The 27,335-nt window shown below is 36.5% G+C and overlaps 1 protein-coding gene and 1 pseudogene across 1 annotated transcript; one reads left to right on the top strand and one right to left on the bottom strand.

Moving 5' to 3' along the window:
- Window positions 1-1,298: 1,298 nt before the first annotated feature.
- Window positions 1,299-2,061, bottom strand: LOC111404980. Its single transcript, XM_023033698.1, has one exon. It carries the CDS (start codon window positions 1,987-1,989, stop codon window positions 1,396-1,398), a length of 594 nt encoding a protein of 197 aa, XP_022889466.1. The 5' UTR covers window positions 1,990-2,061; the 3' UTR covers window positions 1,299-1,395.
- Window positions 2,062-4,473: 2,412 nt separating this feature from the next.
- Window positions 4,474-24,996, top strand: LOC111404738 (annotated as a pseudogene).
- The last annotated feature ends 2,339 nt before the right edge of the window (window positions 24,997-27,335 follow it).

Here is a 27,335-nt window from a genome sequence, read left to right as displayed (position 1 = left end):
TAGAAAGATGGTGGAAATAAATATAATAAAGTTTGATGACATTTATATTTATATCTTGATTTTCATTGGTTGAACAACTGAGGGGCGTCCGATGACCTAAATACCTATTCATCCTAGTCAGTCAAACATAAATTGTTTATAATGATTATGTCCTTTTCCTTTAATTGCGGTAACCTTCCCCTCAATTTTCTTGCCGTTGCCCGCACTAATAAATTCATTGACCGTTCTATATTTACTTGGGTTATAAATAACATTTTTTCCTTTGACAATTTGTTGCTTACTTTCATTGATTGCTATTTGAAATTTCACAAAGTCAACCTCTTTCAGTTTTGTTAAAAATCAATTTTTTATTAAATTTTAACAAAATTTGATGAAATGGGTTGAAAAAATGAGTCTCGTAAAATTTTTGATTGAAAATGAGTCTAATAAAAAATAAATTTTAAAAATGAGACCCAAACAACATTAGATAAATTAGATGCATTGCGTTTCATCTACTTTTTAGAATGAATGCCCACTACGGCTATGTTCTCAATTAAGTGTCCGTGTAACAACGTTTGAGTAAAGCTTTGTTAAAATTTTATAAACTTTTCATTTACATATTTCATAAACTTCATCAAAATTTGTTAAATTTTTATCAAAACTTTTTTGTCAAACATCATAAAAATTGATGGGACAATAAATGAGATGAAAAAGTAGATAAATATTGTTGGCCAATGAATGTATTGTTAAAAGAATTATTCTGCTCGGACATGGACTATTGACAGGCCTCTATGACAAGGGCTGAAGTGTCAGCCCCTGTGACAACCCCTGTTAGTGTAGTGTGGCTCTTGTTAAAAAATAAAGTTTGACCACAAAAATTTTATGAAGAGTAATGTTATTCGGTTTCACTGAGGTTACATTAACTGATTGATGAAATTAAATAAATCATTAAATTTCACTTTTTATTCAACTTATCATTTAATGTCGTTTAAATTGAGATTGTAACCCTTACAGGGCTACGTAGCATTATTCTTTTATCAAAGAGACACTAAGTAACTTCACGAAATCGATCTTTTAAATCTTAAATAGTACAATAAATATTATTATATTGATGCAAACATAACACACCAAGTAAAACTCCACCTTAAAAAAAACTTGTGAAACAAATATATGCACAAGCAATTATAAACTAAAAAATCGAACTTCAGCTTATCGATGTGAGATATTAAGTTCATGAAACGAGTACATGATATTTTATCCTAGACCATTGAAAGGCTAGCATTTTTTTTTCTTGAAGAAATATTATATAAATTGAAATTTTTCATACAAATTTAATGAGAGAGCCACATCAATCCATAACAAATTAAGTAGAAAAACAGTAAAGTACCAGAAATTAAAGTAAAAATATAGCATACTTTAAACATTGTGATCCACAACATCCACAGTAGCAGTGCAAGATTGCAACCTCCGGAAAATGGCGCACAGTGCAGCGCATGATAATTCCTTCACTTTCCTCACCACCAGGCGGCGGCGATTCCGCCTTCGCCTCCGTGGCCGGACTTTTCGCTTCTTCCCTCTTCCAGACACCCTCTCTTTGACCCTTCCGAAACACTTCTTGGTCCTCTCCGGCACTGTCTCTTTTCTGGAAAATGTATAGCTCCTGAGATACAATTGCCTGCATGAGATGCTATCCACCACCCTGGAGCGCAACCGTGATCCGCCATGCACGTCGTTGGCCCCCACTGACTTCACAAACTCGGCATCAGATTCAGGCCACTTGTAGAGGTTGACATAGGTGGCCCTCACAGGAATTCTTGCGTCGTTTACACAGTTTGATATGCAAATTTTGCTCATTTCTGAATTCTGATAGATGGTTAAGAATTTAGTTAATGGAATTGGAGCAAGACTTTGATTTACACAGAAATAGAGAGTGGAGGTTGGAAAGTGAATGTGAATGTGGGGAATTTGATATTTTATGGTGGTGTGTGGGCTGTCGGAGTAATTATTCATAATTAGCTATTACTATGTCTTACAAAAATGTAACTCCTTTATTGTATAATGAATAACGATATTACTCTCAATTAAATTGATAGTTATCATCACTACGGTTGATGAATAATATTAATATTGTTTATAAATGTTAATATCCAAATGACTAAGCCTTTATGTATATGGCCCCATTTGATAGCCATTTTTTTTCAAAATGCATTTTTCTTTCTCTTCTTTTCAATCACATATTTTTTATTAAATTAATATTACACGTAAATAAAAAAAATTCCTTATTTTTCAACCACACATTTCACATCAATTTACTATTCTAAAATACATTTTTACATAAAAATGACTATCAAACACCCCCATGATATGAATTAAAAAAAACTTTTAGCAATTTTTTTTTTTTAATGACGAGGGAACGAGGGAACCTGTAGTCGATACCCTACATGTGCACACTGGGTAAACCCTTGGGCTGATTCAATAGCCTGCAAATCACGCCAGCTAGGTAAATCGCACTAGGCAAGCTCTGTTTGACAAGTTTGACCGAGAAAGTGTTGGTAGGGGGAATTGAACTCATGATCCAAGGCCTCCGCACTCACCTACTTCACTAACTCGGCCACCCCATGAGGGGTAACTTTTAGCAAATTTTTATAAAAGTTGATGAAATGTATTGTTGAAAAGTTATAGGTCCAATAAAATATATGTTTAAAATTAATTATGAACTTTGAATTAAATTTAATTTATATCAAATAGGGGCTAATATCATTCGATTAATGGTGTTCGTCATCGATCGAGTTGGTACTAGATCCACGACTTATAAAAATTTAAAAGTAAAATCTATTTTTTGGTCCAAATATTTGTGTTAGCCCAGCTCTACTTGAGTCCCAACCCAAGCCAAATGTTCAATTATCCAAATTTTGTCAATTATTAAATGGAAAAATTACATGGCCACCTAGTTTTTAACAAGATGTTTGATACCCATTTTTATGGAAAAATGAAATTTAGAATAGTAAATTGATGGAAAATGTGTTAATGAAAAATAAGAAAAAGTTTTTTATTTACATGTAATATTATTTTAATGAAGAATGTTTTGGTTAAAAAAAAAAGAGAGAGAAAAATATATTTTGATAAAAATGATAATAAAAAAGGGTGAAGTTTTCGTTTCAATAATTAGATAAAACTAAAATTCTTTTAAAATCAGGTGGGGCGTACCAAATAAGTGTGACCGTCTACTCCCTCTCTCCTCCAATATTCCCCTGCATCCTCTCCGCCCGCCACCCACAAATTCTGTCCACCATCGCCTTTATTTGGTATGATGGATCGATTCACAAGATCATATTCACTCATTTGCATCGTCTATGGCCGTTCTCTCTGATAGGTTTTGCCTTTCGATCGAAGCTCCACTATCGACCGCACCTTCAAAATATGTTCCCATCGTTAAAATATGTCGATGTTGTGGTGGTGGCGAGTCATCTCCAACATTGTTGAATGTCTTCGAGCAGCAACGAGTGAATAAAGAGCGATAGCTTGTGATCAATAGCCATTAGGATGGTGCGATATGTGCATCTCTATGGTGTGATCTGTGTGGTGTGATCTGCATGGTGCGATATGCAATTTCAAGTGTCTCTCTGTTGGGCTATGTAATGGTTTGTTGGTGTAGGTGGTGGGGCGCTGCATCTTTAGTTATGTATATATATGTGGTTGGTCGAAGGTGGAAGTGGATGTGGTGGTGAAGCCAGAAGTGGAAAAGATAGCGGATTTGGGGGTAGTGGTGAGGTGGCAACAATATTTGAGTAATGTCAATGGTGGTGGGGTGGTTAAGTGGGATGAATAGCGTATGTGATTAATAATTTGTGTGATTGGATAATTTGTGATTAATAAATATTGCATCTAAATTTATAATTGTAACTTATAATTTGTGAGGGTAATTAGCACAAAACACCCTTGATCTTTTCATCTATTGTGGATTGCCCCGCTATGCTTTCATTTTGATGAAAAATCCGCCTATATGATATTTTCTTTACAGAATACAAACTTTTTCTTCCATTTTCTCAATAAAGCCTTGTGAAATGACGAATATACCCCCCTTTAAACAAAACAAAAAATAAAGAGGAAAAAATAAAGAATTAATTGTAACAGTAATCCCAAAATTTTCAAAAACATGTAAATGAGTCCCAAATAAATAAAATTAAATCAAAGTATAAGTTAGTTTCTATATTCATTTCATATTCAATGAACTCATTGTAATTAGTATATATAATATATATATATATGTAAATCAAGGAAAATGTTTATTGTACATAACTATTTGTATAATATTTTACATAATGACAAATTTGATTGATGAGATTTTGATCCAATTAAATCCCGTCACACCATCTGTTGGTAAACCATTAAGTGAATTGTTATATACATTTAGCATAACCTGTAAAATCAAATGGATGACGACAATATCATAAATTATGTTATCAACGATTATCAATAGTTCTTTGACTACTAATGATCAATGAAAAAATCATTGATGTTACTGACCCAAGCTTCTCTCCTTTTATTAAAGAACCATTGATAATCATCGATAATATAATTGATGATATTGTAGTCATTTATCGTCGATATTATTATAAATAAAAGGAAAAATATGGTGAAAATTTTATTTATTTAATTTAATTTTTTTAAATAACATATAAAAACTAACATATGCATCCATTTAATTCTTCAATTATTTATTTGGGACTCGTTTGTATTTATTTTTTTCTTTTTGAAAAATTTGGAACTACAATTACAATTAATTCTTTATTTTTTTTCCCTCTTTTGTTTTGTTTAAAGATGAGGGTATATTTATCATTTCACAAGGTTTTATATTAAGAAAATGTTATATTCCGCAAAGAAAATGTCATATTGGGGAGTTGTCCATCAAATTGAAATGATAGGGGACATTCTTTAAAGATGTTTTGTGCCAATTACCCTAAGTTGTGTCTTTGTGAAATTGACTTTGTACGATTTGTAATTGGTACGTAGGGACAATAAATTGTGTGTTATTATGACATTAACCTGTTTAATTAATTATTAACTCGCAAAATTGTTACTAGGTGGTCATAAATGTGATAACATGATTCTTGAAACTTTTTCAAGGTTTTTTTTTTTTTTTTTTTGTTTTGTAAGTGTATCTTGAAACCTTTGTAGTAATGTATTTTTTCCTTATCAAATATCCTTTTCATGACATTCATGTAATGTGAATACCTTGTTGCCAAATTAGATATTTTACTTAATGTATGTTTGACTAAAATTACTTATGATTATATACTTATAACAAATATTTATATTGATTAAAGTTAAAAATAAATTGCTTATCTTAATAATAAGAGACATTGCAAGTTCTGTTAAGCTCAAAATAATTAACTCTTTGTTTTCACGAATATTTTCATATATTACTTATTTATACTTATAAGAAAAAAAATTACTTATTTTGACAATAAAATAGATGTTAAGATCAAAATAAATAATTTGCTCTAGATTTGATTGTGTTGATAAAAGGAATAGTTGTTAAAGTTTATGTATTCATAAATTGATTTGATAATAAGGCTTTGTTTGTTTACCATTATACCACATTATTTTTTTCTACATTACTCATTTTTAACCACGCATTGTTCATTAAAATAATATTACACGTAAATAAAAAAAATCGTCTTTTTTAACTACACATTTCAACATTATTCACTATTCCATAATACATTCTTCACAAATAATGGGGCATGAATTAAATTCAATTTCTTCGAACCTTCATATTTTTTTAGTTGATCTTTCTCACTTTGGATGAGATTCCTCATTCACTATGTAATGGAGTAGTATAGAAGATTGATGTCCACACCAAATAATATTTTGAGAACAATAACATATAGGCCGTGTTTGAACTCCATCATTTCCTTATTAAAATGAAAAATATGATCGTTATCCATCACATCAAGTCACCATATTTGACTTTTTATCTCTAGTATGAGGTCCATAATGACTATATTTTTCATTCTCATTTTTACAAAAATGTGGGTCAAACGGGGGCATAGTGAAATAGTGATGTGTTTTTTTATTGCGTGTTTAGGCCAAAGCTTTCAATTGTTTGAAAAGATTGATCATCAATTTTTTTAGAACAACACTCATTAGATGATTTCTTAATTTTTCATTGGTGGATATGTATCCTTTTCTTATTCTTATCATGATTTTGTTAGTTTATATTTTTAAGTTTAAGCATTTATATTCTATTTGGTAAGAAAATATACAAAGATCTAGAGAGACATCTTATGGTGGGACACCTAGACTTCTTTTGTTTTATTGAGTATCACACACTTTTTCTCGTGAGTATCACGAGCTTAGCCTACTAAACTCGATCTCTTACGGCATGAGTTCAATCATAATTTTTTCAATTTCAACATATCTTAACATCATTTTCTAACTTCGACCCTGAGTTCATTACTTCATTGGACAATGAAGATAACGTTGCTTTTATTTATAAGAATAAGAAAACTTAGCCTCATTAGTGCTAATTTAGTTGGTAAAATAAGTTCACTAAAATTAAATTAAATGAAAAAAAAAATATGAGACTCATTTAATTATTCTTATCATGTAATGTCGACTAAAAGCATTAGCAGTTTTTGACACCAATCTGGATCCACGAATTCATTTTCTAACGAAATGGTGGGTCCAATGTTTCATTGGACAATTAAGATAGCATTTCTTTAATTTATTTACAATTATTAATATCGAAATGAGTAACATCACGTAGGATTAGTGGCACCAATCTAGTTGGTATTGGATCCCATGATTTTGTTGTTAATGAAACCAAATTGGTCACGGGGGAAAAAGGTATAAACTACTTTGTGAATAAGCATGATTAGCTGGATGCGCATGCATAAACAACGGTGTGACTATAATTTTCACTAGCAACTTCCCTGTAACACGGTTTATCTTTCCATGCCGGATAAATTATAATCATTTCAATGATGGATTGATTCTTGATTTCTTTTCTTGTATAGTGAGCTTCACATCATATCATGAACATACACTTAGCAGCAGCCATTTTTTGTTTTCGTTTTCTTTCCCTAATCTTTTGGGGGTCTTGAGGAGTCGAGATCGTTTATATGTCTAGCTACCTCCTCGACTGCGTTGCGCATTCCTTTTCATTTTTTCCTACTAATTCATTTCTCTTCATCCCTTTCACCATTATTCTCCCATTTGAGTTACTAAAGAATTTTGAGTAGCTCTTGAAGTCTCGAGTAATTACTCATTTTTGAGGGCAGGAAGGCATTTTCACTAAAGATTGATTATTTCTTTTCCAGGAGAAAATAAAGTTTTATTAAGCCCATGTTTGTTTCCCATTTTTTCTTTATTAAAATGAAAAATGGGACTGTTATCAATCACATCAAGCTACCAAATTTGAATTTCTATTTCTTGTGTGGGGCTCATAACAACTATATTTTTCATTTTCATTTTTTGCAAAAATGGGAAGCAAATAGTTTTTACTATGCATTATTTTTTATTTTTTATTTTTTATTTTTTATTTTTGGTATCTCAACCATGAAGGTCTCTTAAAAAATATTTCCTCCATCAAATAATATTTGCGATGTTCAAATTGGAGATTCAAATTAAAGATGGTGAGAAACTTACAAGTTGGATTTTTTGTGCTAATTTCTCATGCTAATTATGAAGTGTAGTATTAATCTCTATCTTCCTGAATTTTCACGTAATTTGTAATATTATTAGATGAAAAAAATACAAAGTTGTATAGATATACAATAAAAATTGTGATTTTTTAAACCGTTCCGATAATTACTATTTTAAAAAAGAATTGCTAAAATAAAATTAATAGTCATTAATTAATTATTAAATTTCTATATTTGATAAATGGAGTTGAATCTTGTTATTTTTATCAAATGTTATATATTATAAAAAGTGTTTGACCTACGAAATGTTACATTCACATATACTCTAAAAACTAGTTTGTAAGCAACTTAAATGATTTAGCCCATGTTTGATCCCCGCTAAATTAAATTACATTATATTACATTACATTTTTCTCTCTTCTATTTTCAATCACACAATCTTTCATAAAATAATATTACACGTAAATCGAAAACTTTTCATTCTTTTTCAACCACTCATTTTTCTAAAAAATACTATTCCCCCATTTTCATTTTCAGGTAATAGGCATCAAACATGGACTTAGTCGAAGATAGCCGCTTTTTACCTTGTACCAATCGTTACAATTACATTTAATCTTAATAGAATAATGATTAGAGAGAAGGTTGGCAGGTGGTGCGACCACACAGGGCCTAAAAATATGGGGGGACCAAATTTGTAATTAGTTATATATAATTTTTTTGGTAAGAAATGTCAAGTTAAAGGACACAAGATTTATGGAAAAAAAAAGAAGCAAAAATAATTATAATATTATATTTGATATTTTTGTAATTCATATATTATGAGAAACAAATATTAATTATTCGTTTTTTCCTTTCATAAATTAAATGAGTCAAATTCCATTGTGAATAGATCGATAAAAATTATCCCAATACCCAAAATTTAGCCCCCGTTTGGCACCCATTTTGTAGAAATAAAAATGGATGGAATAATATTTTTTTAAAAAAAATGAGCAGTTGAAAAAGAAGAAAAAGTTGTTGATTTAAGTATAATATTATTTTATCTGTATGATTAAAAATAGAAGAGAGAGAAATAAAATGTAATGGAATGAAAATCAATGGGGACCAAACGATGACTCAAATGCCCCAACTAATTAAAGGGCAATCTTGGTTTGTAGCTAAATTTTAGTGGCGTAATTGAAATGTATTCAATAGGAAGACCTTGCATGAGTGGCTATTATTTAGGTGCAATCACGAAAAAATTCCTTTTTGCAAAATGTTCAAATTTTGCTCCTGTTTGGCTCCCATTTTTTGTAAATGAAAATGGGTGGAATTGTATTTTTTTGAAAAATGAGTGGTTGAAAGAGAGGAAAAAAATTTCGATTTACGTGTAATATTATTTTATAGAAGATTGTGTGGTTAAAAATAGGATAGAAAAAAATGAAAGATAATAGAATAAAACGTAATGGGAGCCAAACGGAGGCTTTGTGTGGGGTGAAGATTTTTTTCTTTTGATACCCAGGTGTCCGTCTTACAGCGACTAATTCTGGAGCCTACGATCCAGTCCCTCTTCACGCAGACTAGGTAAATTGCGGGTTGTGCCCCAAACTAGCCAGGATCCAAGAGCCCTTCCAACTGAACTGTCAAAGTGTCGAGTGAGTCAAACCTATGTATAATTCTTGCCTTTCAGGAGAACTCCTGCCTTCCAGAAGAAACACTGCCTTCCAAGAACCCCATAAATTGAACCTGCGACCTCTGAACTGCCCGCCTTGAAGAACTCCGTCCTTTGCCAGTTGGAATGTGCCCCGGGGGACAGGGTCAAGATTTTCTAGTACACAAGGTTATTCACATGTCAATAGTCTAAAGCAATCACCTGTTAGAGAAGCTTTATAAGTGCAATATGAGCTTAATCAATTGGTAATAGATACTATCATAAAACACAAGTTCGAATCCAACCATATGGCAGTGTAAGTTGTTTTCGTTAAAGAAATGCACGTCTTACTTTGAAATGGCTGCAATCCCAGCAGGATTCCCGGCTGCAATCACAACTTGCTTGGCACTCGGAAGATGAAACTTTTGTTGCAATGGGTACTTCGGCCGATGCACTTAAGACATTTAAGTGGATGGCACCACTTATAATCCTTTTGTTGGTAAAATTCAGGTCTGGATGGTATTGTTTCGCGCGGATTAGTCGCTAACAATTAAAAAGGGATCAGACGATTGTGTAAGGGACAAACCTCTTGAGACAAAGTCCCAAAAATGGGTGTTCTTTTATTGGCGATGACTTTACAATTGGAAATTAAAAACAAAGTGCTTCCAAGGGGTGCAAGCACACGAGTTACTGAAAAAAGTGTTTAAGTCTAAGTTAAGGAAATTAAAATTACATGTTCTCTGTTCGAGAGTTTTTGATTCGGTCCTTTGCTTTATGTCTTTTCTCCCTTTTATACTTCATGGACGATCTCTTTGTGATCAACCGCCTAAAAACTGTTTGATCGTTCTGCAACTGCCCACTTTCCTCATAATGGCCAGCTTGTCATGAAAACTGCCTTATTTAACTGCTGCCATTACTCTTCGTCGTTCAACCGTTTTCGATTGAACTCCATGAATCGTGGAACGTGATGGGGCTGTTTTAATAACTGCTTTGATAACTGCACTTCTTGATAACCACAACGCTTTATGTTTGTTAAAACTTTGGGCGACTTGAAGGTTTTGGCGAGAATAGAGTAATAACTCTGGGCGACTGCATGGCACTCCATTCGCTCAGATTTTGGGCGACTTGCAAACTTGGGCGATGGCGTTACCACGTTCTTGGGCCTTCATCTTGAATTATTTGATTGGGTTTCGTTTTTTGGGCTATCTGATTTGGGGATTCTCTAATTGGGCTTCATTCCTTGGGCCATTCGATTTGGGCTGAATTTTTATGTGTCAACAAGTACCCCCCAATATGGCAGAATTAATAATAATTATTAAATTTTGCCATATTCACTTTGTGTTTCCAGCAACATTCGAGATTTTCAAGAATTTCAATCATTGTTTTCTTTCATAACTTGAAAAGGTGCGTCGTTTTGCAAACCCTTATAACCCCCAAACACGCCATTTCACTGCACCACTAAATCACGCCTCAAATTTTTCGCGTCTCTCCCACAATTTACTGTTCATCTTTTGCTTCCCTGCTACGTAACCCTGAAAAACTTCATTCCATCTCAAATGGATACTTCACAATCTCAAGCTGGCGACTCCTTTAGTTTTGATGACTTTCAGAAACTTCTGAGTCGTCCATACACAACTGCGAGTTTTCTCGCGCCCGCCAATGTTGAACGCAATGAGTTCTACTTAGGTCCTTTCTTCAACAATGCAGAGGCAGATGAACAGGCGACGGTGGGTCAGCTGTTTTCTTGTACTCAAGGCCCTCCATTTCTAAACTCTCTATCGCTGGGGCCACTTCGTGAAAGAGGTATTCACACTTGGCTTAAATCTGATGTAGCTTTCCGTAGGTGGCATACTCGTCTTGTGGGTCATAGTCCTACTAAGGCATTTTTTGATAGCGTTAGGATTTCTGATTTGTTAGAAATCTCTATTCGCCCTCCTACTTTTGATTCAGCACTCTTTTCGATTGCTTTGAGTTTTTGGTCTTCCGAGTATAATACCTTTATTTTCCCTCTTGGCCCCATCTCTATTACTTTAAGGGATGTTGGGGCCCTGGTGAATCTACCACCTTTGGGCGATACCATTTTTCCTAGTATCTTGGTTTCTGGTGGTGCCCCAAAGTTTGGTAAAAACTACACCGAATCTTATTCAAGCCTGCAAACCCTTCACAATCATTCGAGCACTGAGCCTTCCCATACTGAGTGAGTGGCCTTTCTTCTAATTTGGCTTTGTAGATATGTTTTGTGTGTACCAAGTATAAAGCCCTCCCTGAGTTATTTACCTATAGCGCACGAATTGGCGTGTGGCAGGCCTTTGAATTTATGTTCTTTCTTTTTTGCTGCCCTTTATAGAGGCATGGCCTCTCTTCAAACTCAATTGAAGAATGGTGCATCTCCTACTGACAGTGGACCTCTTTGGTTCACTCAACTGTGGTTGAGATCCTATTTTCCATTGTTTGGTGCTCCATCAATCTCTCGCTCCTCTGCTAGCTGTTATGGGCTAGCCATGGAGCCCTTGGCTCCTGTAAATATGTCCAAAAGGGACATTTTTTCATTCTTTTATTCTTTGGATTCAATCTCTTCCTTTTTTCCTTTTCCTCCTTTTTTGACTCCAAACTATGTACATCCCCCCTCTACTATAGACAGCCCGAGCACCTCCCTACTCATTTGGATCCAGTTTTAAATCGGGAGGGAGCTATTTCATGATATTTTGACTGGGACCAATGCCAAGGCAGGGGTAGAAATTTATGCTCCCCAATTTTTTGCTCGCCAGCTTGGTTTCGGCCAAACTTGGCCTGTTCCTCCTTGCTATTCAAGGAACTTAATTGACCGTTTTCATACTATTAATAAGGCGAAGGCAGAGGCTATAAATGCTCGCAATCTTCTTTTAACCAGCTATTTCTCATTAGCCCCCTTCAATTCTAACCACGCCATTCATCCTCTTTTTAAACAGCTCTGATCGTCAGTGAAGCGCAGATTATTTGCAACTGATACCAATCGTGCCTTTCATTCACTAGACCAGCTGAGCATTTCTTCCCCTCCTCCTGTTTTAGTCACTCCTTTGTCCATTCGGAGTCCTTCTCCTCCTCGTCATACTAAACAGTCTGCTCGTCCATCTTCTTCTCTCCCTGCCAAGCTTACTACAGCCAAAAGTGCCCCAAGCCGCAAACGACCAGCCTCAGCATCTCCCATTCTGGAGGATGATATTGATGATGATGATGATACCCCTCTTATCGTCAGGAATAAGGTAATTAAATTGGTTTACTCACAAGCATACTTTTCCATACTTGAAACATTTCTGTGTGCTGATGATTTTTTGGACTTCTCAGAAAAGTTTAGCCTCCTTCAAAGGCTTTGGCATCGACAGCTCTTGCTCCATCATCCTCCGCTGAGGCTGCTTCATCCAAACCGGTTGATGAGGGGACTACGCTTAAAGAGACATCCTAAGTCCCAGAATCCTCATCACAACCCATAGATGAGCCACTTCCTTCCCAGGGCGTCAACCCCCCAAACATCGAAGCAGAAGGTAATTCAGTTTTTTTTTTGATGCCTTACCTTTGCTTGTGCTATTGGTTTCTAATTTGTTGCTCTTGAGTTTTGCAGATACTCCTATGAGTCTGTCCGTTGTGGCAACATCTTCTCGCTCAGACAAGGGGAAGTCCTCACGAATGGAGGAGTCATTGGTGGCAGACTTGGCTGAGGACATGCCATCTTCCACGATTGTTGATGAGGTAATCTTTGCTTCACTTTTATTTCTATCTTGTTCGTTGTAGTGAGAATCTTTAATATTGGCAATTTTCTTTGCAGGATGCTGACAAGATTGTGCGTTCTATCCAAGACTTGTTCGCTTCCTGGGGGCAAGTCAAGACGTCTCGCCCTGCTCCATCTGATCGTCCTGCTGCTTCTTCAGAGGAAGATTTGAAGTTTCTCAAGCAGTCGATATTTGAGTACGTGTCCTTCATGGATATGGACATTGGTAAGGCTAGTGCTGCCCGACACAAGGATAAACTTGAGCATTTAAATGCGAAGTTGGAGAAAGTACTGACGCTTCCTTCGCTCAATCTTTCTGCCAATTTTAAAGCGACGTTGAAGGTCATCCACTCCGAGGTCCTTTCTTTGCTGGCCAAGAATGCTGAACTAAAGGCCAAAAGTACTTAATATCTTCGAGTCGTATCTGAGAAAGAGTCCTTGCGTATAGAGATCAACAAGGCTGAGGACGAGTTGAAAGAAATCTCTTCCGAAGTCATGATTGAAGACTCTTTGATGGTTAATTTGGCTGCTCAGATGAAGGAATTTCAAGCCAAAATGGACGATTGCAAGGCGAGAATGGCTGCTAAAAAGCGCAACGCCTCCCAAGGAATTGAGCGAACTAAGTCCTTGGTTGAGCAATACAAGAAGTTGGAAGTTGATGATGATGTCGTGGCTGAATTGAACATCACTTCCTCTCGGCAGAACGAGGATTGGGAAAAACTTAGGAAACGAATTCGTTCAGTGTGGGGTGGACTGTAATTAAAACATATGATGCCTTTTTCTTTTGTAATTTGATTTTCCCTTTGTAACTTTGTTCATCATTAATGAACATATATATTAACTTCTTGTGCATTTATTTGACGTTTGTTTTTTAGTCGTCAATTCTTCAAGCATTTAACTGCTTTGTACTAAAAATCTTGCCCATTTTCTTTTGATATTTCCACCACTTTTCCCAAGACTTTGGGCTATTTAATTCCATTTACTAGGCAGAATGTGGCTGCTCATATTCTGTCTCTTCATCTCCACCTCTCTATAAACGCACGGATGCTTCGCATTTTTCATCTTCCATCTTCATCTTCATTTTCTTCTTCGAAACCAATTTGCTGCCATTGTTTGGCACTCTGACAATCAATCCGATCCGAAACCTTCGTCTTTATATAAAAATGGATTGTTTAGTCTGCCCATTTTACTATTTGCCTTGATGTCACCTTTGGTGTGGGAGGTATAGGAAATATTTTTTGGCCAGCAGCAAAGTTTTTACCATCGAAATTCTTCCCATCGTCTCTTTGTCCTTTACAAGGAGTCGATGATAGAAGGCAATTTTTGGGATGCTTGCGGGCCACATTGCTTGCTGAGAGTGCTTTTCAGTTTGCTTGCTGAGAGTGCTTCTCAGTCTCTTTGCCCGCCATTGCAGCGATGCATTTAGGAAGGTGGTGAGGCCAGTCCACCCTCTTACTCAGCGATCCCACCATTGCAGCGATGCATTTAGGAAGGCGGTGTGAGGCTAGTCCACCCTCTTACTCAGCGATCAACCGGGAGATTAGCTTACTTTTGATTGTAGTTTGTAGAGCATCCATTATTTGTATTTTCGCATCTTTGTAATGAACATTTGATAATAAAGGACTTTATTTGAACGTATTTCGCTCTGACCTTGTTATCCTTAATCGTTTAACATATTTTGATTATGCTTTTATCTGTTCACATTCCCATAAAGAAGGAACATACTTTTTCAAATATTTGCCGTTAATGAATCTCACGTGCTTGGAGCCATCTAAATCTTCCAAGTGATATCCATTGGGCAACACGTTGTTTATTTTGTATGGTCCTTCCCAATTGGGCGACCACTTCCCGTACTTTGGATCCTTGCTATTCAAAGGGAGTATCGTCTTCCAAACTAGTTCACCCAGGCTGAACGACTTGGCTATGACTTTTTTATTATAAAACTTAGCCATTCTTTGTTTTTGAACTTGCAATCTATCTAAGACGTCCAACTTTAATTCGTCTAACCCCAATAAATTTTGAACTAGTGATTCGGCATACTCATCATCATTCAACTTATGTTGCAAGCACACTTTAATCGATTGCACGTTGATTTCCATAGACAAAACGGCCTCCTGCCCATAAACAAGTTGGAAAGGAGTAACTTTGGTATTTGACCGAGGTGATGTTCTATAAGCCCATAAGGCTTTGTTCAGACATTCGTGCCAATTTCTGGCATTTTCATCTATCATTTTTCTGATGATATTTTTTAGAATCTTATTAGAAGATTCTGCTTGTCCGTTGGATTGAGCGTAGTATGGTGTGGAGTTTACTAATTTAACCCCAAATTCGCTCAAAAATTTGTTCACTTGATCCCATTCAAAGATGTTCCGTGATCTACCATTAACGTTTGTGGAATTCCAAACCTATAAATGATGTGATAACGGATAAACTCTATAACATTTTTCTAGGTGATCTCTTTCAAAGGTACCGCTTCTACCCATTCGATGAAATAGTCGATTGCAACTATAACAAAAGTATGTTGTTTGGACGATGGGGGATAAATTTTCCCTATCATGTCTATCGCCCAACCCTTGAACGACCAATGTTTAATAATAGGTGTCATCTCTCGTGCTGGCGCCCTTTGTATTGGACCATGCTTTTGGCATGCTAAACAACTCTTTGCATACTGAACGCATAATTCTCCCATCTTTGGTCAAAAATATCCACTCCTAATAATTAACCATCTCATCTTTTGGCCAGCTTGATGAGCTCCACATATCCCTTCGTGCACCTCGGCCATGATCGTTTTGGCTTCTTGCAAACTTACACACTTTAGTAATACACCATCAGAGCGTTTCTTAAATAATTCTTCATCTATTAGTGTATAATTCAGCAAAAACAGTTTCATTTTCCTACTAATCCGTCCATTAGGTTCCTTAAGGAACCTTTTAATATCTGTTCTCCAATCCATTGCATCTCCATCTTATATGCAGTGAAGTTCAATCTTTCTCGCCCTTCTTTGAGTCACGGGCAATATGATTCCAAACTCACAAGTAGACTTCCAATTCAAAACCTTTGAGTATCCTGAGGCCATTTGGACTAACTCATTTGCCATGTCATTAGATATCCTATTAACGCATTGAAGTTCTACTTGGTCGAATTCTTCCAACAATTCTTGAGCGATCTCATATTGACTTATAATGGAGTCACTTTGGCATTTAAAATCACCAATCAATTGGTGGATTACCAATTGAGAATCGCCCCTAACGATCACATTTCTTACTCCCATATCTATCACTAGTTCTAGGCCTACAATTAAGGCTTCATACTCGGCCTAATTGTTGGTGCACATTCTGTCTAAAGTGAATGCGAACTTGTAGCAAATCCCTAAAAGATTAATCAATGATACTCCTACTCCTACACCTTTAGAGGTTTTTGACCCATTGAAATACAACACCCAAGGTTTTAACTCGAACGAATTGATTTCTAGTTCAATTTCTTTAGGCATGTCAAGGCATAGATGATCAGCTAGAAAATTAGTCAAAGCCTGATTTTTGACTGCCTTTTGAGGTATATATTGTATCTCGAATTCTGATAAAGCTAGTGTCCAAAGGCCTACCCTTTGGTGTAAAATAGGGCGCGAGAACATATACTTAACTAAATTTACTTTAGAAATTAAATAAACGGTTACGGACCGTAAATAAGCCCTTAATTTTGTACATGTGAAATACAATGCTAGACATAATTTTTCGATAGCAGAATAATTACATTCACATTTCGTTAACCATCTATTTAAGTAGTAAATTGCCCTTTCTTTACCAAATTGGTCTTCCTGTGCGACCATTCTAGCTATTGATTCTTTTTCAGCCGATACATACACTTTCATTGGCCGTCCTTGGATTGGTGACACCAACACTGGTGGACTTGATAAATATGTTTTCAGGCTTTCAAAAGTCTTTTGATGTTCTTCTTTCCAGACGAATTCGTCCTGATTTTTCAGTTTTAAAAGCAGCGAAAAGACTTTAGTTCGCCCTGCACAGTTAGAAATAAAGCGTCTTAAAAAATTTACTTGGCCTAGAAACCTTTGCAATTCTTTTTTGTTGCTAGGTGATTTGGCCTCTAAAATGATCTTCGCTTTATTTTTATCAAGTTCAATCCCTCTCTTGTGTACTAAAAAACCAAGAAAAATCCCTACATTAACACCAAATGCACACTTCAAGGGATTCAACTTTAGCTTATATTGCTTCATTCGCTCAAACGAATATCTTAACTGTTCGAAATGGTCCTCTTCTTTAATGGACTTGACTACTATGTCATCTACATACACTTCAACAAACTTGCCTATCATATCATGAAAAATTAAATTCATTGCCCTTTGATAAGTTGCTCCTGCATTTTTTAGGTCGAAAAGCATAACCACCAATTCAAAACATCTTAGAGACCCAGGGCATCTAAAGGCAGTTTTGTATATATCTTCTTTAGCCATATAAATTTGATTGTATCCTGAATACTCATCCATGAAAGAATACATGACATGTCCGACAGTCGAGTCTACTAAAGAATCCACCGTGGGCATTGGATACTCATCTTTGGGTGTAGCTATGTTTAAATTTCTAAAGTCTATACACACCCTTAGTTTACCATTCTTTTTTAGTACTGGCACGATATTGGACAACCATTCGACATATCTAGCTGTTCTAATAAAACCTGCTTTCAATAATCGCTCTATCTCTTTCTTGATTTCAAGGAATACATTGGGAGCAAAACGTCTAGGAGGCTGCCTATGAGGTTTAAAGTTAGGCTTAGTTGGTAACCTATGTTCTACCAAGTCTCTATTTAAATCAGGCATTTGTTCATATTCCCAAGCAAAACAATTTTTATACTCTTTTAGCAAAGCGATTAATTTGTTACTAACCTCTTGATCGAGCATTTGGCTGATGAATGTTGGGCGATCTTCTCCTTCATTGCCAATATTTACTTTGATCAGAGGGTCTTGTATTTGAGCGTATCCAGGTTTGGCGATCCGCATCACTTCGTCGTCCAGTTCCCTTGTAAGTACTTCCTCTTCTAAATAGTCCACCTTGTTGACTTCTCGGCCAATGCTTTGTTCTAACTCGAATACTGCCAACTTGTCCTTCAGCGCTTTTAGGGCTGTCTCTTCTTTCACCTTGTCATTACATTCCTTATTGAAAGCCATTAGTCTGGCTTTAAAGGCCTGAATGTCGGCCATTTGCTTTTGTAACTTAGAATCCATTCAAAACTCCTTGATTATTCTTTTGCCAATTACTGGCTCTTCTAGGGCCATTATATTTGACCACATTTGTTTGAACATTTCAGTGAGTGCGTCCACTGAGATTGGTTCTTCGCTTTGCGCGACAACTTGAGTTTCTTCCCCATCTTGTACTACCCTGACAGGTCCATAGTTTCCTTCGTACATGAACTTTTCCACCGAGTTTGCTTCTGCGACAAAAGGCCTATGATCGGCCTGTACCACCTCTGCTTCGCCTTTGTTATTCCAAAAGATCAGGCATTGATGGAGCGATGAGGGTATACAGTGACTTCCGTGTATCCAATCTCTTCCTAGTAGCACATTCTAACTAGTAGGACCATCTATTACAAAGAAGACAGTGGTCTTAGTAATCGTCCCTATAGTTATGTCCAATGGCATAACTCCCTTAGCTGAAATTGCTCCTCCATTGAAGCTCTTGAGGATGACTTCTGTAGGAATCACGTCACCCTCTATTTTTGTGAACTTCCTCATCATCCTAGATGGAATGGTGTTTATAGCTGCTTCATTGTCGACAAGCACTTTTACCACTGGGATGTCGTTAACTAGAGCTTTAACGTACAACGGCTTCAAGTGTTTAGTCAATTTCATGGCTGGCCGTTTAAAAATAACCTTTTCGACAGCCTCTATTTCTACTTCCTGCTTGTCTTCTGTCGAATTATCCCCCTGTGATAGTCGACGTGCAGTATATCGCACTGATCCTCTGTCTCCTGAACTTCCTTTCTACTTTTTTCTAATGCTTCCTCATCAGTTACCCAACCTGTGGAAGGGGGCATTATTCTTGAAGGTGACCCATACTTTTCATAGCGAGACACTTTCTTCTTCCTTTTGGGTGTCCCGTACAGTACGTAGAAGTCGAAAGGACGCCCAGATGGTTCTCCCAACAAGTCTACTTTGCGAATTCCCCCTCGATGTAGTTGCTTCAACAGAGTATTGCGCGATACTTCTCTCTTTCTTCCTTCTGCTTCTAGGTCGATTTCTTTTTCAATGTCTGTCATCCCATCGTCCTCTTCATCGTTGTAGGCCTCTCTAGAAGTCTGGCCTTCTTCACATACCAGCACGCAAGCTTCCCCTTCGTTGCCCTCCCTCTCTTCTTCTTTTTCTTTATTCTTGAATTCATTGGCCAGTAAGTAATTATTGGCCACGACAGGAAGTAACGTACCGAACTGGATGGTAAGGGGCTAATCTGGATCTTCTCCATCCCTTCTGTCCCGCTCAAACTTTGATCTCCCAGAAAAAGTTTCTGGCAGTTCCTTCATTGATTCATCTGTACCGGTCTCTTCACTATCTTTGAGGACATTTTGATTGGCTACCTTGAGTAATTTAGGTGCTTTAGGATGTGGCACTCCCTGTTGCTGCCTCATCATCCGTCCATAATTTCGTTGGAACGCTTTTGTTGGGTTCTAGTCATCTTATCGGAAGGTATTGCCCTTCCTGCATTATACTGGAATGAATGCCACACATTTGGCCGGCGAGGTTGCGGCCTGAATGTTCTTCCATTATCTGCTGGCCTGAACTGCCTCTCAAAAGGCGGTCCTCTATAGAATGATGTATCTCGCCCTCTACCAGGCTGAGTGTTTGGGAAGAAGGTAGGGCGATGGGGATGTTGCCATATCCCTGGTTTCTCCGTATTGCCATTCATTTCTCTTTTACATCTTGCACACTGGACGTCTTCGTGCTTTTTTGGTTACTTCCCCTTGATTCGTTCAAAAATACTGGGATGTGGTCTAGGATCCTCTTCTCCATCATCTACGACCAACTTGAATTTTGACAACTTGTTTTTGAATTCAGACGTCACCATGTTCACTCCAAGTGGCTGTGGAAAAGGATTTTCATCCACTGCCATCTTCTTCTTATCGTCGAACGTAATTTGTCCTGATTCAATGGCATCCTGCAATACATGGCGAAAAACCAAGCAATTGTTAGTCAAATGTGACCATGCATTATGCCACTTACAATATTTTTTACCCTTAATTTGTTCAGAGTTTGGCAATTTGTGCTTATCGCTCAACTTTATCTGCTTATCCCTATATAATTTATCAAATATAAGGTCAGCTTTGGTTACGTCGAACAAGAACGTTCTAACCTTTATGTTTCCATCTTTTATGGGCTCATCTTTGCCCGATGGTCTAGGCTTGGCCATATGGGACAAGTATATGTATCTCTTTTGACCAATTCGGCCAAACACATTTCGACCTGATTGTATGACTCGTCACTGATGGTATGAACATCAAAATTTGGGTCTTTGTAATAAGTCCCTTTACTAGAATTTTTCATCTGTTCTTCCTCTCTTATCAATCATTCATACCTAATCACATTCGCACTCAACTGGAAAAGGTCAGGAAATTCCTTATCTTGGAATTTCCTTTTTAAATCAAAGCTCAAGCAGCCCTGAGCGATTTTGACAAATTCTTTTTCGGGCAGAAATACAAAAAACTTGCTTCTTGCTGTCTTGAACCTTTGGAGAAAACTTTCTACCCATTCGTTTGGCATTTGACGTAGATTCGCCAAATCAGCCAAAGTGACTTCAGACTCAGTTTTATAAAACTGAGCGTGAAATAATTGTTCCAATTGTTGTCACGTTTGAATAGAGTTCGCTGGCAAGTTGATGAACCAGGAGAAAGCTACTCCTGTTAACGAATTAGGGAAAAGCCTCATTTTATGGTAATCGGTTATATCACCACTTTGTAATGTGAATCGCCCTATGTGTTATAGAGTAGACACCTCTCCTAAACCGGTAAACAGTGAGAATTCTGGCACTTTGTACCCTCTAGGCCATGGATATGCTTGGTCTACCCAATTAGGATATGGCTTCGTGTATGTCGGTCTAATGACGGGACGCACCCCAAAAGCCATCTGATCCTGTACGATTTCTATAATCTGATTCCTCAACATGACGTTGGGGTCATATGGAATTCCTATAGGCTGGTTAACCGGTTGATTTGCATGAGACCTGATGTTTGGTCCTTGATTGGCAACAAAGTTACCATGATTAGGGCCATTACCATTAGCCTGAACATCTATTCCTTCATTAAAACGTGGGGTATTCTGTCCATTGTTTAAGACATTATCTCTTATGTTTGGATTACCCCCCAAGTTAGGCGTACCACTATCATTGTTCTGATTTGGCACTGCAGTACCCCTTGGTTTGAAGTAGAGGGACGAGAAAGTGGTTCTACCCCTTGATTCAGGTTTATGACTGAGGGATTATGTCCCACAATTGTCCTAATTTGAAAGTGATTTGCAAGAGGTATAACCGGTTGACATATTTGGCCTACTAACTTATTCATTGTTTCGTTCAAAATGTTTAGTTGTTTGGTCATGTTGTCATAGTGTGCATTCCCATTTTGGGTAAATCTTTCCATATTATGAATACTTCGAAGATTTACCTGTTCAACAACGTCTTGTGTGAGTTCTCCAAGTAATGCACGCATGGTTCGAGGACTCAACTCCGTCATTGGTTCATAACGACTGTTACTGCTCTGATTCTGTCCATCTGTTCGTGGAGAGGCATGCTGCTCCTCATATCGCTCGATCACAGACTGGACTCCTCCCTGACTTGCTGCTTCCTTATCGGATCTCTGAGGCATATTGTTTCAACTTTTGTACTTTCAACACCAAACATCATTGTCCCACTGGGCGTGCCAAATTGTTTCGCGCGGGTTAGTCGCTAACAATTAAAAAGGGATCAGACGATTGTGTAAGGGACAAATCTCTTGAGACAAAGTCCCAAAAAGGGGTGTTCTTTTATTGGCGATGACTTTACAATTGGAAATTAAAAACAAAGTGCCTCCAAGGGGTGCAAGCACACGAGTTACTGAAAAAAGTGTTTAAATCTAAGCTAAGGAAATTAAAATTACATGTTCTCTGTTCGAGAGTTTTTGATTTGGTCCTTTGCTCTATGTCTTTTCTCCCTTTTATACTTCATGGACGATCTCTTTGTGATCAACCGCCTAAAAACTGCTTGATCGTTCTGCAACTGTCCACTTTCCTCATAATGACCAGCTTGTCATGAAAACTGCCTTATTTAACTGCTGTCATTACTCTTCGTCATTCAACCGTTTTCGATTGAATTCCATGAATCGTGGAACGTGATGGGGCTGCTTTAATAACTGTTTTGATAACTGCACTTCTTGATAACCACAACGCTTTATGTTTGTTAAGATTTTGGGCGACTTGAAGGCTTTGGCGATAATAAAGTAATAGCTCTGGACGACTGCATGGCACTTCATTCGCTCAGATTCTGGGCGACTTACAAACTTGGGCGATGTCGTTACCACGTTCTTGGGCCTCCTTATTTGGGCCTTCATCTTGAATTGTTTGATTGGGTTTTGTTCTTTGGGCTATCTGATTTGGGGATTTTTCAATTGATAACCACAACGCTTTATGTTTGTTAAGATTTTGGGCGACTTGAAGGCTTTGGCGATAATAAAGTAATAGCTCTGGGCGACTGCATGGCACTTCATTCGCTCAGATTCTGGGCGACTTACAAACTTGGGCGATGTCGTTACCACGTTCTTGGGCCTCCTTATTTGGGTCTTCATCTTGAATTGTTTGATTGGGTTTCGTTCTTTGGGCTATCTGATTTGGGGATTTTTCAATTGGGCTTCATTCTTTGGGTCGTTCGATTTGGGCTGAATTTTTATGTGTCAACAGGTATGGATCCTAAATTTCTAATCTTCAGCTGATGGCAAAAATAGCTGCAATAGGCAATGATACTAGTGTTTTATAGTCAGACAACAAGTTCGTAGACAGTGGAATGCCTACTGAGGCCGCATTAAAGGTCAGGCCTAGTGTTTTAGTTTTGCTTTTCAGCTTTTTGCAAATGAAACTTTCTTTCTTAATTTTTGCATTGCTTTTGAACAATGAAGATATGCACCGAATACATATATTAAAAGTTTTAAGTCATGCCCTTCTTGTAGATTAGCGCTCCCGTGGGATTGTTTAAGATTTGCAATAATCCGATATTCTGATTAGTACATGAATTGTATGTAGTATTAAACAGTACTGCGCAGAACAACTAACAAGAGTTAAACTTGTTTCTTGTCTTAAACGAGCACTGCCTCATCCAGCATACCAACGTCCCATTAGCGTTCGCCCAAATGCACAAGCCAAACTAAATTTCTCTTCTATTATCTTTATTACCTTCTGGTTTTCATAGAATTAAGTAGCAGCATTGTTATAACTGATCTTGAGAAAATGGGTCTTCCCAGAGGCACAGAGCTTGACCACCAAATACCTTCGAGTCAAGGAGATTTATTACGTAAGTTGATAGCATATGTCATGTTTCATTCTAATTTTCGACTATGGACGCTTAACACATTCTGCTTGCATCGTTTTCCATATTCAAGAACGTGCAGACAATGGAATACCATTGATTTCCGGATAGCTACTTTGGAGTTTGATCGAGAAAGGAAGTCTATGGATTTTACTGTCAAGTCTCAATCAGGCAAAACATCATTGCTAGTGAAGGTTATCTTTGAGTTATCTCATCCTCAGTGTTTTCATCTATAGTTGCGTCGTGAAAAATTGCATACTTTTCAAGGAGAGTTTTGAACATAATATGCTGGGGTTATTATATTAGATTGTATGGTCTTTTGATACTTAAAATTGGAAATATAACAATTAGGCAATGATTATATATTTTTTGAACATGCCCCTACTTATACAGAACAAGAACAACTCCATGGTTGAGTTTGCAGAACTTGGGTTTTGCTGTCTTCTTAGCTTATCATTTTCTAATCTCAAGATTTTTCTCCCATTCAATTTGCAATGTTAAGAAAAATGGAAAGAAATGAATTAGGTAGATTTTGACAACTAAATTGGCTTGTACTCCTAAGAAAAAGGCATGTTTAAACAAACTAAATGGTTCCATGATGCAAACAAATATCATAATGCTCATGACGGCAGGGTGTTGTAGAAAATGTATTGGAGAGAAGCACATCAATGCAGTTGCTTGATAGTTCTGTTGTGAAATTTGATCGAAGTACACAGGCTTTAATTTTGCAAACACACCATGAAATGTCGACAAATGCCTCGCACTATCTTGGTTACGCATACGAGGATAGGTTTCCTGAATTTGCAACTTATGAAGGTAATGAAGATCATCCAGCTCTCCCTCTTCTGCTGGAGACATCGAAATATTCATCATTAGAGACTGATCTTATATTTGTTGGCTTAATTGGGCTGAGCGTTAGTTTTTACCTGGTTAATTTTCAGTAAGTTCTCTTTGTTTGTTCTGCACAGAAAATTTTTCCTTGCAGTCTAATTGTTGTATCTCTCTGACCATTTCAGGATCCCCTCGCTAAGAAGTTTTTCCATTCATGAAGGCCTGTCAAGCAGTGGGAATTCGAGTATGGTTATCAAAGAAGATAACAGATATACCGCAGAAGAAGACATCCATCTTATAAGCTTAACAGAAAAGAATTTATGCAGCTTTCTGATGAGATATCCCATCTATGACAAAGTTGAACCGTTTATTCTCTAGAGCAGAGCCAAGTCATAAAGGGAAAATTGTTAGGTTGCTCAAAGAAGACAATGAACTGGTTGCAATGACTGGTGATGGGGTCAATGACGTGCCTGCCTTGAAACTAGCTGACATTGGGATTACCGTGGGCATCACTGGCACGAGGTACCTTCCTTTTGATCACAAAATATAAGGAAATATCCATGCTGCAAATTTTATTAATAGTTATACTTGAGCTTAGAACTGCTCAGGTCACCCTAGTTTTCTATGCTATATAAGAAATCTGGAGAAGCATTTTTCTGTAAGAATAGACAGAGAAGTGTGATGAAAATAAATAGAAAAACCTCGTAATCTCCTTTATTATAGTGAAAAATATTCAGCGCCAAGTGAAGTTGCTCTCACATTGAGGATTAACCACTATAAATATGTGTACATTTTTGTGTGCATCTATATTTCTCGTTTCATTCATTATTACTTTCTGGTTACAGATATGGCCTTAATCCATAACAAGGACAGCGGCAGATGGCCAGTTGTTGACAGTTTTATTTACCCTGTTTCCAACAATGAGGAGATCCGTGGATCAATGTTATCATATATTGATCTCTCTCTAATCGTGTTTCTTGTCTCAATGAATGCTAGTTCAATATTATCGTCATATTCTATATCATCTGCTTAGTGAAGAGAGAGCTGTGCTTAATTACCTGTCAGGTATCCAAGGAAGAGTCTGACATGGTTTTAGCTGATACTTTTAGCACTATAGTTATGGCTTTTGGGAAAGGGAGATCCATCTACAACAATATGAAGTTTTTTTCATCAGGTTTTAGCTGATAGTTCAGAATTCTTGCTCATTAATGTTAATGTTTCATAAGCACTTCATGCAATCAGAATCCACATTGATTCGAACAAGCTCTTCCCTATATTGCAATTTTTTTATTTTTTCTACTTTTCTTGTTGCCTAATCCTTATTTGACCTAACGCAGGTACATGACCTTCTCTAATATTGTTGAAGTGGCCTCTGGGAGTTCCCAAAAGCCTGATTTTGGGTCATCTCTTATCGGTCACTGATGCAACAGCTTTAGGGTGTAATCCACCTGATAGGAACATAATTGAGAAGCTACTACGTTGTAGTAATGATTCTTTGATTACCATTTCAACTTTGTTTTGTTACCTGGTGACGCCTCCTTGTATCCATGTCGACCTCATTCAGCTTGCACTTCATGATTCTGTACCTTTAGAAAATCAATACCTAACAAATGGTACTGGAGAATCATATGCAGTCTATTGATTGGTGGGTTTTTTGAGATTGTGATACTCTCCTTAGCTAGACCATGTATCACAATCAGACATTTAACTCACAGGACTCGAAAAATACTATTCAAGACAATTTGGTTTACTAAACAGAGCTTGTGTTACTAAGCCCCTGTTTGATTCCACTAAAAATCTTGATTAAAATCCAATTCAAAGTTAATACTTAATTTTAATCATATTTTTCATTAGATCCACAACTTTTCAACTACACATTTCATCAATTTTTATCAAAATCTACTAAAAATTTGATTTTAATCTAAGTCGAACAAGGGTTGAGATGAGGAACCACCCTTCTACCATGCTCATCTCCCTACAAAATTATGCCAAAACTATCTCGAAGTTTCATCTAACTATCTTTGTGGAAAATTTCTCTTCCAAACAAATTATTTAAGTCACATGAACATGAAGCCCGTGTCTGATATAGATTAAAAGTTCATTAAAATTTTAATTCAAAGTCAACAATAATTTTAACTACAAATTTCATGACACCAACGATTTTTTAATTACATATTTCATCAACTTTTTATCAAAATTTATGAAAAACCTAATTTTAATCCATGCCAAATAAGTTTTAAGTTCTTGATCATATTAAAATCTGTCCAAATACAATCTCAAACAATGTGTTTAATCATTTGTTTGAATATGTTGAAAAACTCTAAGAATACTGTTACTTGTAGCTGGTATTAACAACTACCACATGCACTTAGGAATGGGTGGTAAATGGCTTGGCTCACAAGTATTTCATTTCTTGTTCCAAACTCAATTACATTCCTGACTAAAGTGTGTTATCTCGTCACAAGTTATTAAACCTTTTTACACTTTGACTAATGTATCCTCATGTTTAACCATTTTCAGCCTATTGCATCATCAAGAATCATCATAATCAACTATCAAACCTACATTCTACACACTTCACCTCTTATTTTTGATAATAACGTCACGCTTCTTATATATTCGATGAAAGTCAACTTGTCTAAAAGAATAAGTTAAAAATTGTCCATTTATCATGTTTAATACCAAATTATTGAGTCGCGAGATTTCCTCTTAATGCTTCAAGATTGTTTAAAGAAGTTTGCCAACCCGTTAGACGGTGGTCATTATTTTTACATTTATCCCCCACTTGATTTTGCTAAAAAAATTATTTCATAAAAGTTGATGATATGCATAATTGAAAATTGTGGATCCTATAAAATATGTGTTAAAAATTAATTGTTGATTTTGACTGTAATTTATCAAATTTTTTTCGCTAAACCAAACGTGGACCTAATCTACATGTGGTTGTACGTCTTCGC

Source organism: Olea europaea, chromosome 11, assembly GCF_002742605.1.
Source record: "Olea europaea var. sylvestris chromosome 11, O_europaea_v1, whole genome shotgun sequence".
Taxonomy (NCBI): Eukaryota; Viridiplantae; Streptophyta; class Magnoliopsida; order Lamiales; family Oleaceae; genus Olea; species Olea europaea.
The sequence above is the reverse complement of the archived record's forward strand: the minus strand, read 5'-3'. Positions and strand labels throughout refer to the sequence as shown.

Bases quoted from the DNA above. Each gene is read 5' to 3' on its own strand.
- LOC111404980 (XM_023033698.1), bottom strand. From the start codon at position 1,989: ATGAATAATTACTCCGACAGCCCACACACCACCATAAAATATCAAATT.